The sequence below is a fragment of the Rattus norvegicus genome, chromosome 3 (assembly GCF_036323735.1).
Source record: "Rattus norvegicus strain BN/NHsdMcwi chromosome 3, GRCr8, whole genome shotgun sequence".
NCBI classification, from domain to species: domain Eukaryota; kingdom Metazoa; phylum Chordata; class Mammalia; order Rodentia; family Muridae; genus Rattus; species Rattus norvegicus.
The window spans coordinates 150,696,465-150,709,113 of NC_086021.1; the positions used below are offsets into that span (position 1 = coordinate 150,696,465).

The 12,649-nt window shown below is 44.3% G+C and overlaps 1 protein-coding gene across 14 annotated transcripts in view; it reads right to left on the minus strand.

Annotated features, from left to right (window-relative positions):
* Kif16b (kinesin family member 16B) overlaps window positions 1–11,291 on the minus strand; it is a 279,523-nt gene extending 268,232 nt beyond the window's left edge. For 3 of the 14 annotated variants that reach the window (XM_063283799.1, XM_039105041.2, XM_008762263.4), the window contains exon 1: window positions 11,019–11,291. In XM_063283799.1, the coding sequence (XP_063139869.1) occupies window positions 11,019–11,065 (47 nt within the window). In that variant the 5' untranslated portion in view covers window positions 11,066–11,291. Of the gene's footprint in view, window positions 1–10,594; window positions 10,973–11,018 lie in introns of those variants that run through there. The other 11 variants (XR_005501888.2, XM_006235113.5, XM_063283798.1 and 8 more) reach the window with 9 other exon arrangements.
* Window positions 11,292–12,649: the final 1,358 nt, after the last annotated feature.

A 12,649-nucleotide genomic window follows, 5' to 3' on the forward strand; every position in this document is an offset into this window, starting at 1 on the left:
GTATGAAAGCTATAATCCTTAACCAGGCCCCTCTCCAGACCCCTTACACTCTTCCAGGCACCCATAAAGAATGCAAAGAGTCCCTTTCCTCCTCACAGACAGAACACAATGATCTACAGAGGGGGGAGCCATGGATCCTGGCTGAGCTCCTTATAGGCACTCACACTGTGTAAAGATGGACATAAGGTAGGAGGGTCTGACATTATACAGCAAACACTTGCTGGGTGTCAGAGTTAAGCCCTGAGGAAATGCAAACAAGACTCGTATGGGCCCTGGTTCTTGTGACATTCACGTGAAGGATGGACAGGCATCAAGAATACATCCCATGGGGCTGGAGAGATGGCTCAGTGGTTAAGAGCACCGACTGCTCTTCCTGAGGTCCTGAGTTCAAATCCCAGCAACCACATGGTGGCTCACAACCATCTGTAATGAGATCTGATGCCCTCTTCTGGTGTGTCTGAAGGCAGCTACAGTGTACTCATACAATAAAATAAAATCTTAAAAAAAAAAATAAAAAAAAAGAATACATCCCATATGGACATGAACATAGAATGTCGGAAGACAGTAACTGCTATGAAGCCAGAAATGCTGGGTCATGTCTCATGTGATAACAGCTTCCTGGAGGAAGTGGCATTGAGTCAGGATCCCATTCTGAACCTTAGTTTTCTAAGTCTGAGCTAATGACAGAATTGTTAAGGATTATATAAAATACTGATGATGTAGGATTTAGAATTCCTAGCAAATCAATGAGGGAACAGAAATAGTCTACTCTGAAGACCATTACAGAGCTTCTCAACGTATTCTAAATTCCACGTGCCTCACTGAAATGGACTCCAAGGGTCTAAGAATAGATTGCTGACCATAGAAATGTACTTTTCCTCCTGTGGACAGCAACAGTGAATAATAAACGTACTTACTGATGGAAGACACAGACAAGTGGCTCAGGCAAAAAACAGTAAATGAGCAAAGGGAAGTCTGGAGCCTTGCTGGACTGTCATGAACAGGTGGCAGAATCCTAGCTAGCCATGACTGCCATGACGGGTTCTTCCCGTTTCATCACTTGAGCTTGACAGAGGCATCGAAGTCTCAGTAGCCAATAAGATATCACCCAGCACTGTCCCACCCTCACTCAGGATGCAGGGTAGGTAGAATTAACATGTCTTTTTCTTAAGTGTCAGTGAGGCAGTATCTCTGTACAAGAAGCTGAAAAACAGTAAAAGGTTTCTAAACTAACTAGGAAAAACTAATAAAATAATGATGTCTAACATAAACCAACCTCGGACCCAGCCTTTCACATCAGGTGACTGAATGTCTCTAAATTGCCCCTCCCTCTTTCTCCGACAGAAAGACACACATGCTGACTCTCTCTCTGGTAAGTACATGAACACGTGCTCTCTCACACACACATGCACCCGGTGTGTTTGCAGTGAAGTATAACCCCATGTTAGATGTTTAGGAGATAGTCTAGGTTTTCAAAGAACATTTTAAAAATACTACCACTCAATAAGTGTAAGAATAGTTCACTAGTTCTGAAATATATTTCACATCATTGCTCTTTTCCCTCAGATTACCTGTCAAGCTCCTAAGGCAAAGCACACACGTTCATGTGTTCCAAACAACCAGCAATGGCAGCACCATTGCCACAGAGGCCCAGGGGAGCATCCTGGCTCCCAGGCATCACCTGAGAAACCGCTTTCTATCCCAGCAGGCCCTCACCCAGTCCCTCTTCTGCCCCTTTATCCTTCATGTGACTGTCACCACTGCTCCAACATGGGTCGACCTTCCTTCCTTCCTTCCTTCCTTCCTTTCTTTCTTTCTTTCTTTTTTTCCTTCCTTCCTTCCTTCCTTCCTTCCTTCCTTCTTCCTTCCTTTCTTTTTAAGACAAATGCCCTATGCCCTGGTGAGGCACAGCAGATTCAGAGGAGGAAGGGAGCTTCAGAACCAGCCTGGGAACAGGAACCTAGCTCTCTCGTGCCCCACTCCTTCTCTTCCAACCAGACCTAATCTCCAATGCAGACCTAACCCAAGACTTAGCTAGACAGACCACTCTCCTGTTATCCTCCCTCCTCTCCACACTAGGCCATCTGACTTAGTTAGGGCTAACATTACTATAACCAAAAACAAATTAAAGAGGAAATCGTTTCTTTGGATTATACTTCCACACCATAGTCTATCACTGAAGGAAATCAGGACAGGAACTCAAATGGGGTAGAAACCCAGAGGCAGGACCTCTTAGAAGTCACAGTGAGGTACTGTTTACTGGCATGTTCAGAAGCCTGCTTTCTTATAGAATCCAGGACCACCAGCCCAGGAATGGCACCACTTACAGTGTGCTGGATTAATTCAGAAAATGCTCTACATGCTTGCCTACAGCCTAATCTGATGGAGTTTTTCTCAATCAAGGTTCCCGCCTCTCAGATAACTCTAGGTTATGTGGAGCTAACATAAAACTGGCCAGCATGGGGTCACTGCTGCCTCCTCACGTGATGACTGAAATTATGAGAAACAGCAGCAGTTAGGATTTACCAAGTTACTGTGCATACGGCGCTATGCCAAGCAAACGCTCTACTGCTTCTTCACCTTCCTCCCAACAACCTACACAACACTGTCTGACGGCACAGGTCTCAATGGTGTGACTTCAGGACCTTTTTATAATCTTAAAAATTACTGTGGAGCCCTAAGAATTCTTGTATGTTATGTGTTACATGTTCGTGTATGTACTGTGTAAGGGTGCTTGTGAATTGATTAAGTGTGCACATGTGAAGGATAACACCAGGATCTTTCTTGATTGTGTTCCACAAATTTTTACAACGGAGTCTCTTACAGAAGCTGGAGCTCACTGGTGTTGCTAGGCTCAGCGAGCAGCTTTCCGATTTGATCCATCTCCCCAGCCCCCAGTAAGAGTTCTGATTAATTTTATAAACAAAATACAAAGAGCAGTTCACGGAGCAGTATCACAGTATCATACATTGTGTGCTTGTGGGAAATCCCCCTGTATGTTTTGGAAATACTAACAGAGGACCATCAGCAAATAGCATCTGTGCTAGTCCCGTTTTCAGTCTCTGTGATCAACATTCCGGACACAGGTTAGGAAAGTTTATTTCCACTCATGGTTTCAGGTCTCACTCTGTCATGTCAAGGAGGGTACAGATGAACAGCTCAGTGAATGGCTGTCAGGCCTACAGCTAGAAATGCACTTCCAGCACCTGGGTCTCAGCTCCTAAAAGGCCCACAGCCTCCCAAAATAGCGCCACCAGCTGGAGAAGAAGTATACAAAACACAAGCCTATGGGGATGTTTCTAATGGATGTTCTAATGCACAACAGGCATGCCCATTACACAACGGAAGCAAAGGTTTAAAAGGCCAAGAGCAACTCAGGATTATAAAATGTTTGTTTTGTTTTCTAAACTTATGACACCTCCACAACTGTCTCAGTGATTTACAGCTATCTCTAGAACACACCTGGAAGGGGAAAAAAATCACAATTTAAGAAAAGTTAACTGAGTTTTACAAAGTACAAATGACATGACAGGTCACACAGTCAGCTGACTAAACAACTCTGGTCTTGGTCACACAACTCTACTGCCCCCTCATCCTGTCTCTTCTTTCTTCACCATGGTGACAGTGCTTTCTTCCACCAAAGCAGCCATCACTTTCCAGTACCTAACCTTCAAGCCTACACTAAAACGCCAATAACTGACCTCAGCTCCTACTGCCTGCATCCCCCATCAGCACCCCACTATACATCTCCCTGTCCCCCAGCCAGCTTCCTGCCCAGCACTCACTTGGACTAAACACTCCTCTGCCTAGTAAAGCCCTAAACCTCCAGTTATCTTTGATTTTTCAGCCTTTTTGTGCACTGACTGGTCTTCACGATTTCTCACACAACAATAAAAACAAGGATATAAAAAATGCATATGTAAGCAGAGAAGGAACAAACTGTATGCAAGCACATCAAAACTTTGCAAGTAGTCATCTCTGATTCATGAAATTTAGAGGGATTTACAACTCAAGTTCCTTTGGTACACTTTTACAGATGACACATCTGTTTTAGTTTGGTTTCTATTACTGTGATAAAAGACCACGACCAAAAGCAACCTCAGGGAGGAAAAGATTGATTTCATCTTACAAGTCCCAGCTCACTCCATTACAGAGGAAAATCACAGTAGGATCTCAAGGCAGGAAGCTGGAGGCAGGAAGCAGAGGCCATGGGGGGGGGGGGGGTGCTACCGACTGACTTGCTCTCCACAATTCACTCACTTTCTTATATAACCCAGGCCTATCTGCCCAGGGCTGGCACCACTCAGTAGACCAAGCCCTTCCTTATCAATCATTAATCAAGAAAAATGCCCCATAGCTTTGCTTACAGGCCAAGCTGACACCAATGAAGCGCTTAAAACAGCTGAGTAGTGAACTTTTTTAAAGATATATTTATTTATTATATATAAGGACACTGTAGCTGTCTTCAGACACACCAGAAGAGGGACTCAGATCCCATTATAAATGGTTGTGAGCCACCATGTGGTTGCTGGGATTTGAACTCAGGACCTCTGGAAGAGCAGTCAGTGCTCTTAACTGCTGAGCCATCTCTCCTAAAGTTTAGATGGCCACTGACAACACAGAACTATGGACTTAAAAGAAAAGCCTTAACAACCAACACTCTGCCTTCTGCCTCTCAACAAATTCTCAAAACTACGTTACAATCCTGTCACACTAAACTTATTCCTACCTCACTACCTCCCTATGCCCTCCCTTCAGCAAAGTCTCTGTGCAATGGAAGGACTTTAAGCAAAGTATGAAGACTGTTAGGAAGTTTAAATAAAATAAACAGGCTTAAATCCCAATGTCCAGTGTGGCCCTCAACAGGAGAATGGGCTTGAAATATCAGCTACCAGAGAGTATCCTCAAGTACTTACCAGTTACCAAGCAATATTCCTGAAGCACTCAACTCAAACTCGAACTTGCTTGAGACCCCAGCAACCTCTCCCCAAGACCCAGAGTCTCACAGAAACTCCATCTGAACTGTAAAAGGACAATGTCACTATTGTGGGATCTCTGTGCCTCTACAACCACCAGACCAGTAAGTTCCTAAGGCCCAAGACTCTGTCATCTGACAGCCCTCAGACAAGTATCCATACAGGGCTCTGAAGGAAGCAGAGCTAGCTCAGCCCAGCACTGTCATCTGAGAGGCCATAGTCTCCTCTCCATACAATGCAGGCAAAAGGCTCATAATATTTGCCTGGCACACGCGAAGACCCGGGTTTGCATCCCAACACCTCATCAAACAAGGCATGGAAGCATACGTCTACAATAAAGCACTCAGACAATAGAGGCAGGAGGATATGAAGTTTACAGTCATCTGGGATAAAAGGGATCCTGTCAAGACAGACAGAAAGACAGAAAGAGAGACAGACAGACTGAGTGACTGACTAAAAAGCTGGGTCAGTCATTATCAATTGGTGTAAGGAAGAAAGGAGGCTGCCAAGGTAGAAATAAGAGACTCGCTCACATGGAGTCTGGCAGGAACCAGTTTCTGGACAGGTTCCTTCCCATCTACCAAGTAGGACACACTACTCACCCACCGGCCCAGGCTGACCAGGAACTGCCTTTCTTCGGATCTTATCTTGATCTTAAAAGGGAAAGACTTGGCTGGACCCTAAAGGAATTGGTCCCAGTCAAGAGTCAGTGGCACTTTTTCCTTCTCTTCTGAACTGAGTGGCAGGAGGATAAACTGTACCTGTGATGCAAATCAAAAAAGCTAGGCTCTGCAGAGAAGTGGCAGCATAGGTTGATCTGCCCTAGGGAGCACAGCAAGTTACAGGAAATAGCCACAAATTAGGCATATGTCCAGCACTTGGCAAATATTTCTTTTTACACTTTAAGTTACAATAATTAAATTATAATAATAATGACAAAAAGGACAAGGAAGTGGAAAAGAGGAAGAAGGAGAAATTTGTGGTGGTATACTACTATGGATGCAACCCAGGTCCTTGGCCATGCTAAACAAGTGCTCACCTATGAGCCACACCATCAGCCCTACCACAGCGCATCTTTATGGAGACCCTGCTATGCTAGACACCAAGTAACGGGGCCATCTTCTTGTCTCCATCACTAGATCCCCAAACTGTATCTGCTACACTCCCAGCTACAATTCATCAGTGTACCTGAGATCAACATACTCATCCAATACAAGCATTTGAGTGAAATAATACAATAATGTTGAATAGAAAATAGTAAATTGTATATAATGTGTGCAATTACTTCAAGAGTCCTTTTCCTAATCTATAGACCAACAATTTAAAATTTATTTCTCCCTGTGAACCAGTCAACAAAGAGAGGAAAAAGCCCAGATTTGCAAGATAAAGTATCTACAATTATGTAGCAGACATAAAAACTGACACTTAGGACAATTAAGGTTTATGCTCGAATTTATACTAAATGCAACCAAAGGTTTAACTCCAGACTTTCTGCCCTGAGGCTCTGACTCTCCTAAAGTGTCAAAGGCCCTGAAGGGCCATCAATGTTTTCAAGAAAAATCAGTCATCACAGCTATTTGGGAACAGGTAAGAAAGATGGAAAGTCCAAGGCCTACACTGACTACACAGGGAGTTCAAACCAGCCTGGGCAACCTGCTCAAAATAAAGTGTGGAAACCTGCCAAAAAATTAAAAAATATTAAGAGGCCTGGGGATGTAGCTCAATGATAGAATTATTTGTTCAGATGTGTGAGGCCCTGGTTCAATGCCTAGTACTACAAACAAAATAGGGAAAGAACTAGGAAGGGAAATTAACCAGAAATGAGGGGAAGTTACTAAATTGTCTTGTCCCTTATTTGACTCTCTTATATTTTGGGGTGCTGGTAGGGAGGTGTTGGCATTTTGATACAGAATCTAACTCTTACAGCCTAGGCTAAACTCATACTGGTGATCCTTCTGATCAACTTCCAGAGTGCTGAAATTACAAGTATGAGTTACCATGCCCAGTTTGTCATTTTTTTCAAACAAAAAGGAAAAAAAAAAGAACCTATAATATTACAGACAAAGGTGAAACCAACAGAAGAAGTCATTAAGCAAAAGGAATATAATATATAAAATAATATAACTCTGCCCATAATAATTATGAGCAAAACTGTGTGTCTAAAAATGACTTATTCCTTTTTTAAAGTATAGCCCTTCCTTTGGACAAGTCAGCTATGTGCTACAGTCAATTCATGTGCATCTGGCATTCAGATGCTAAAGCTTTTCCAAAACATGGTTGTAAATCAGGAAGGCAAAACCTTCCTAAATGGGTTTATCATCCTTATCAAACAGGCCCAAGGAATTTGCACCTTGCACCATGTGAGGACACAGCAAAGGTGCCTTCCTCAAACACCCTTTGACCAGTACCTTGATCTTGGACTTGTCAGCATCCAGAACCATAAGGAATAAATATCTGTTGTTTTCAAGGCACCCAGGTAGATGATATTTTGTTATGACTCACCTAACGGACTAAGGCATTGCCTCACAATCTGCAAAAATAGCATGAAAATATGCCTCTACTACTAAAAGTTGTACAAGGATTTGGTGTGTCTACCAGAGAGATAGACAGATAATATACTCATAAAATGTCCCACCTGAGCTACAGTGTGAATTCAAGGTCAGAGTAGACAACCTAGTCAAAACAAATAGGGGAGCTGTCTCAAAATATAAAGACAACTCAGGCTTTAGCTCAGTGGTATAGCACCTGCACTGTGTATACAATCCCTGAGTTCAACACCTAATGCAGCCAAAGAAAGAGACAAGATAGAAAATAGGGACTGGACAAGTCAGGTACTGAATTAGGATCATTGCCTTTGGAAATGAGAACCCCTAACATACAAACCACCAGGCAGTAAAAATAAACATCGTTATCATGGCTGGGATCAAGTTCACTTAGGGAAGACAGAGGGCTGAGAAAGCTCAGGACTCAGACAAACTCACATTGGCCCCTCTTCTTCACACCCTCACTTCATTCTTAGCGTCCTTTTGCCTTTGGTGGCCTAGCCTGAAGATAGATAGATAGATAGATAGATAGATAGATAGATAGATAGATAGGATTGATTGAAAGGACAGATAAATATAGATGATAGGTGGATAGATAACTGATAGATCACAGATAGATGAGACGGATGATAGATGATTGATAGATTATAGGCAGATAGATTAGATAAATAGATTAGATAGATGATAGAGATAGCAGTTTCCTTCGATTGTCTTCAACAATCACCCAAAATTCTTCCCAGCCAGAGACAATAGCTCTAAGTTGTAGCTTTTAAAAATCACATAACCAAGTTTTCAATCATTAATTGTACAATTATACATGAATGTGACGATTCAAATAGTAAAAGGAAAAAAACACGCTGCCTCCTTGCCATCATCTTCCTGCACAGAGGCGCCCTGTCAGGTGTTTATAACTGCTCTAAACAGGCAGAGCAGGCACCTCTCACACACATGCCCAGGCTCCTCTCACACACACGCCCATACACTCTAGCCTACTCTATGTGTGCATATCTCTATCTTGCTTTCATCCATCTCCTAACTTGCAGTTGTTTCATTTACAGTGAACCCACAGTTTTTCCATGCCACATAGAATGACTTCACAGTTTTAAAATCTCCAGTGTTTCTATATTCTGTTCACTTATGATCTTTCTTATAGATGTTGTTACAGCAAAGCAATACCATCCTTATAAACACATCTTGGTGGATAAAAATCTGATGCATATATTAAATTTTGACAGACGAAGTTCCAAGAGCAGGGGTTAAAAACAGTTACTTCCAAACACCATACCTTGCAGGGCTTATGAATTAGGTGAAACACTTTAGATTACCATTAGTGTCTCTCCAATTCACTGCCAGTTACTGGATCATTGGCTCCAGAAACTACTCTTGGGAAAGTTACCAGTATCCTCATCTCTTTGACCAAGAACTGCCTTCATTTTACTAACATTTGATACCAAGGGCCACTACAGCCTACAGGCGACTCTTGTTCCTGCCAGGACAATGTGTTGCACTGGCTTATTTCCAGGATAGCAAGCCCTTCTTCTACTTGGAATCCTAAGGAAAGACATATCCCACCATCCAATCTCTGACTGCCATTCTCCTCTATAGGTTTCCACAAGATAATCCTGGAAGCATCAAGACTTAACCAGGATCCCCCCACCCCCCACCCCAACTGCCTGGAACGGAAACTCGATGTTCTTTTCCCCACACACTTAAAGATCAAGTTAAACAAGCATGCAGCTCTCACTGTGTAAACACCCAGTTGGTAACCCATACTTGCTGCACTTCATGCATGTTGGAATGGCTAAGAAAATGCTCTCAAAGTCCTTATCTGCTCTCCCTAAATCCTTCCCACTCTCTGACCACTTAAGCTAATGACTCTCAGCGTATCCTGATTCCTTCCCCTGCCCATGCAACAAGTCACCAAACTTTACCAAGATACCAAGGACTTGTCTTGGTGTATCTACCCCACCTTCCCATTTCCACCCCTGGTCCAGATCACTGCTTTCTTACCTTTTTTCCCAATCCTGACGTCACCAGCATTACTCTTTGGGCATAGATCTTATCTGTCTGCCTACTCAAATCATATGGCTTCTGTAATTGTTTCTTGCCTCCGTGGGCCTTACTGACAACACACGGAACTCCCAGCACCCCATCCAGAAAGTCCACATTGATGAATCTCATCATCCTTCCCTCTTTAGACAAGAGGCTCCTAAAAGACGCTTACACTTACCCACATTTAATAAGTGTTTCCTAAAGTTATCTGATACTATTTTCTAGCATGTGTCCATATTGTTCTGAAAAAAAGAATTCTTTATAACGTAAATCCTTAAAAAAGGAAAACAAATCATTTAAAAGACTTTGGGGGTCTATTTATCCTGTATGACTGGGAGTGTGAAGAAACAAATATTTTCCTGAGACACACACACACACGGTCAAACTCCCTAAAAAGTTTTAGAGGTAACTTGAAAATCACACACGCAAAACTCACTAACTTCAAAAGCCCTAGTGTTTAATGGACCCACACACAGCATGATAACAGTTCTACTCGAAGATAAAAAAATAAATAAATAAATTCAGCAGAGTCCAATAAAATCTTTTGGTTTTATGACCTCCTGCTGTCCTGACTGGCTGTCAGAACCAACAAACACTGACCTCCAGAAATTGACAGTATGACTCAGGGAGAACAGCCATATGGTAAGTCAATTGTCCCAAGAACTGAAACAGCAATAAATACAAACGGCTTTATGTGCCCTGTGCCCGTCAACTTGGAGGGCATTCACTTATATGTACCTCATTCTCAAAAGTTAACTTTCTCAAAGCTTCTTTCTAAACTGACGACGAAGTCACTGGAAATGGTCTTCAGTCAGTGAAGAGGAGAGTCACGCTAGGCAAGGCACTACTTTGTAGGAAAATAGAAGAGATGACACACTAAATGTGTTCTCACTCCTCGGTGTCCCCTTAACATTAGCATTAGTCAAAACAGGTGCCTGTGACTCTCCTTCAAAGGAGTCAAAACTTTGTGGTGAAGTTTCCTCATCCCCCATGTAAACCTTAACTTACGAACTGCTAACTTACTGTTTAGACATGGGGTCCGCGTTCGAGGACCTTTTCTCCCAATTAAAAGGTAACATGATTAACAGACTTCTGAGTTGGCACAAATGAGTGTGTGTCTGACAGCTCGGGGAACCCCTCACGCTTCCATGATACCCCCCAAGTATTTCACTTCACGAACGTGCTCCCTTGGTGTATTTTTAAAGGGTGAACGAGCAAGCTTCGCGTTCTGGGATAGGAACTGTACATGGAAATCGCCTCGGCCTCGCGAACACTTTCCCTCAGAGTCCCCTTCAACGCGGGAGACCTTTGCCCCTCAGGACGGCCAAGGCTACTGGCACTGCCAGGTGGGTCGGGGGTTTGTCCCTTTTAAATCCAGATTGGCCTATGAGCGGAGCTGCCCGGGGTTGGGGTGTGGCGAGGGTGGGGGGCGGGAGGCCCCACTCACCTGCGATTCATGGGCCGGACTCTCACGGCCACCTTGACCGATGCCATAGCTCATCACGGCCCGGCCCGCGGGGGCTTTCACCAGGCCTGCGCCCCGCGGCCGCCGGCCACTCCAGCGACTGTGCCCGCGCCCCCGCCCACTTCCCTCTCACCCGCCCCTCGGCAGGGGCCGACCTGGAGTTGCTAGGCGGCCACACCTGCCAGGCCACTGAGCATGCCCAGAGCCGCTCCGGCCCGCGTGATCCGCGCACCGGGGTTTGGCAGCTGCCTACGACGCGAAGGGGCGGGGCCCGGAAGTCTGGGCACCGCCTCTTTGGTGGCCACGCCCCAGCGCAGCCCAGCCTTGAAGTCAATGGCAACCAGCTGTGCGCACTAACCCGGAAAGCCAAACCCAGTCAGTCCCAGGAAGAGTACTGCATTTAGAACATTCGCAAGGAATCCGAGGAATGGAGTACCAAAAACGAGCTTTGCAACCATTAACACATGGATCTGGCTTTATACAGCCCGTGCTACTCAACTCATCTGTCTTGTTGAGGAGCAAAAGGTCATAGAGAACTCTGAGGGACTTTTCGGTTTCTTCAAAGAGTTCTAAGCTTGTGTTCTGAATCACACAATTTAGGGTACCAAGAAAAGGATCGAGGATTTTTAGGCAGGTAGAAATGTCGTTTATTTTGGGGTCATATCTAAAGGGAGTTTTTGCATTTTTGCGACAGGTTAGCAATTTAATTTTAGTCCTTGGGGTATCAAAAGTGAGGACACCTGCTTGCTTTCTTCCTTTCTTTTTTTTAAGAGCTAAAGCCTCTGGCACCAATGACCTCTTACCAGGTTCTCTTCCTGTAAATTCAGTTAGCCCTAAACCTTCACCTGTAAGCCACAAAGTCACCTGCTGGTCACAAAAACTCCAGTATCAACTCTTCCTCCTGCCCCAGTTAGAGTAACTCAAGATTTACAGACCAGCCTTCCTCTAGGACCCTGAACTTCTGCCTCTGTATTTGCCGATAGAGTATAAAGCAAGCCTACTGACTTACTCTACCTCAACCTCAAGGTCTCTAACGACAACAATGGAACATTTTTGTCCTCAAGACCTTTACATCCCCGCTATTATTTCACTCCCTGGTAGATGTCTGGGGTTCAAATGGGCTCCTCTAGAAAGCTTAGATGTGATGCTCCCATCCTCCCTGAGGGGAGCTGAAGCAAGCTCTTAGTTATCGGCTCCATCTCCAATACTAGCTTTGAGTCTTCTGGTCTGCCTCGCCTGCTAATCTGGAACTCAAAAGGTTTAAGAAATAGATTAAGTGAAATAATATGTCGACTAATGTGTTGCCCGTAAACACAAGGAATCCTCATTTCATCAACTTTCCTGGAACCCTACAAGCTACGTTAGAATCAAAGAGTCCCCTTTGTTCCCGGTCCTACAACGCCTGGACTCCAGCGCTTTACTGGCTTAGAAATAGGTGCAGAGTCAACCAATCAAGGGCGGGAAACTCCGAGCGCTGGAAATGGGGAGCATGCGCAATAGCAGAAGCAGCGGGCGGGTCCTAGGCACAGCAGGGAGCAAGGCAGCACGCCGCTCTGGCAGCCACGGGTAGAGGCGGAGCCCGCCGTTTATGGGAGCTGCTTGGGGACAAACTG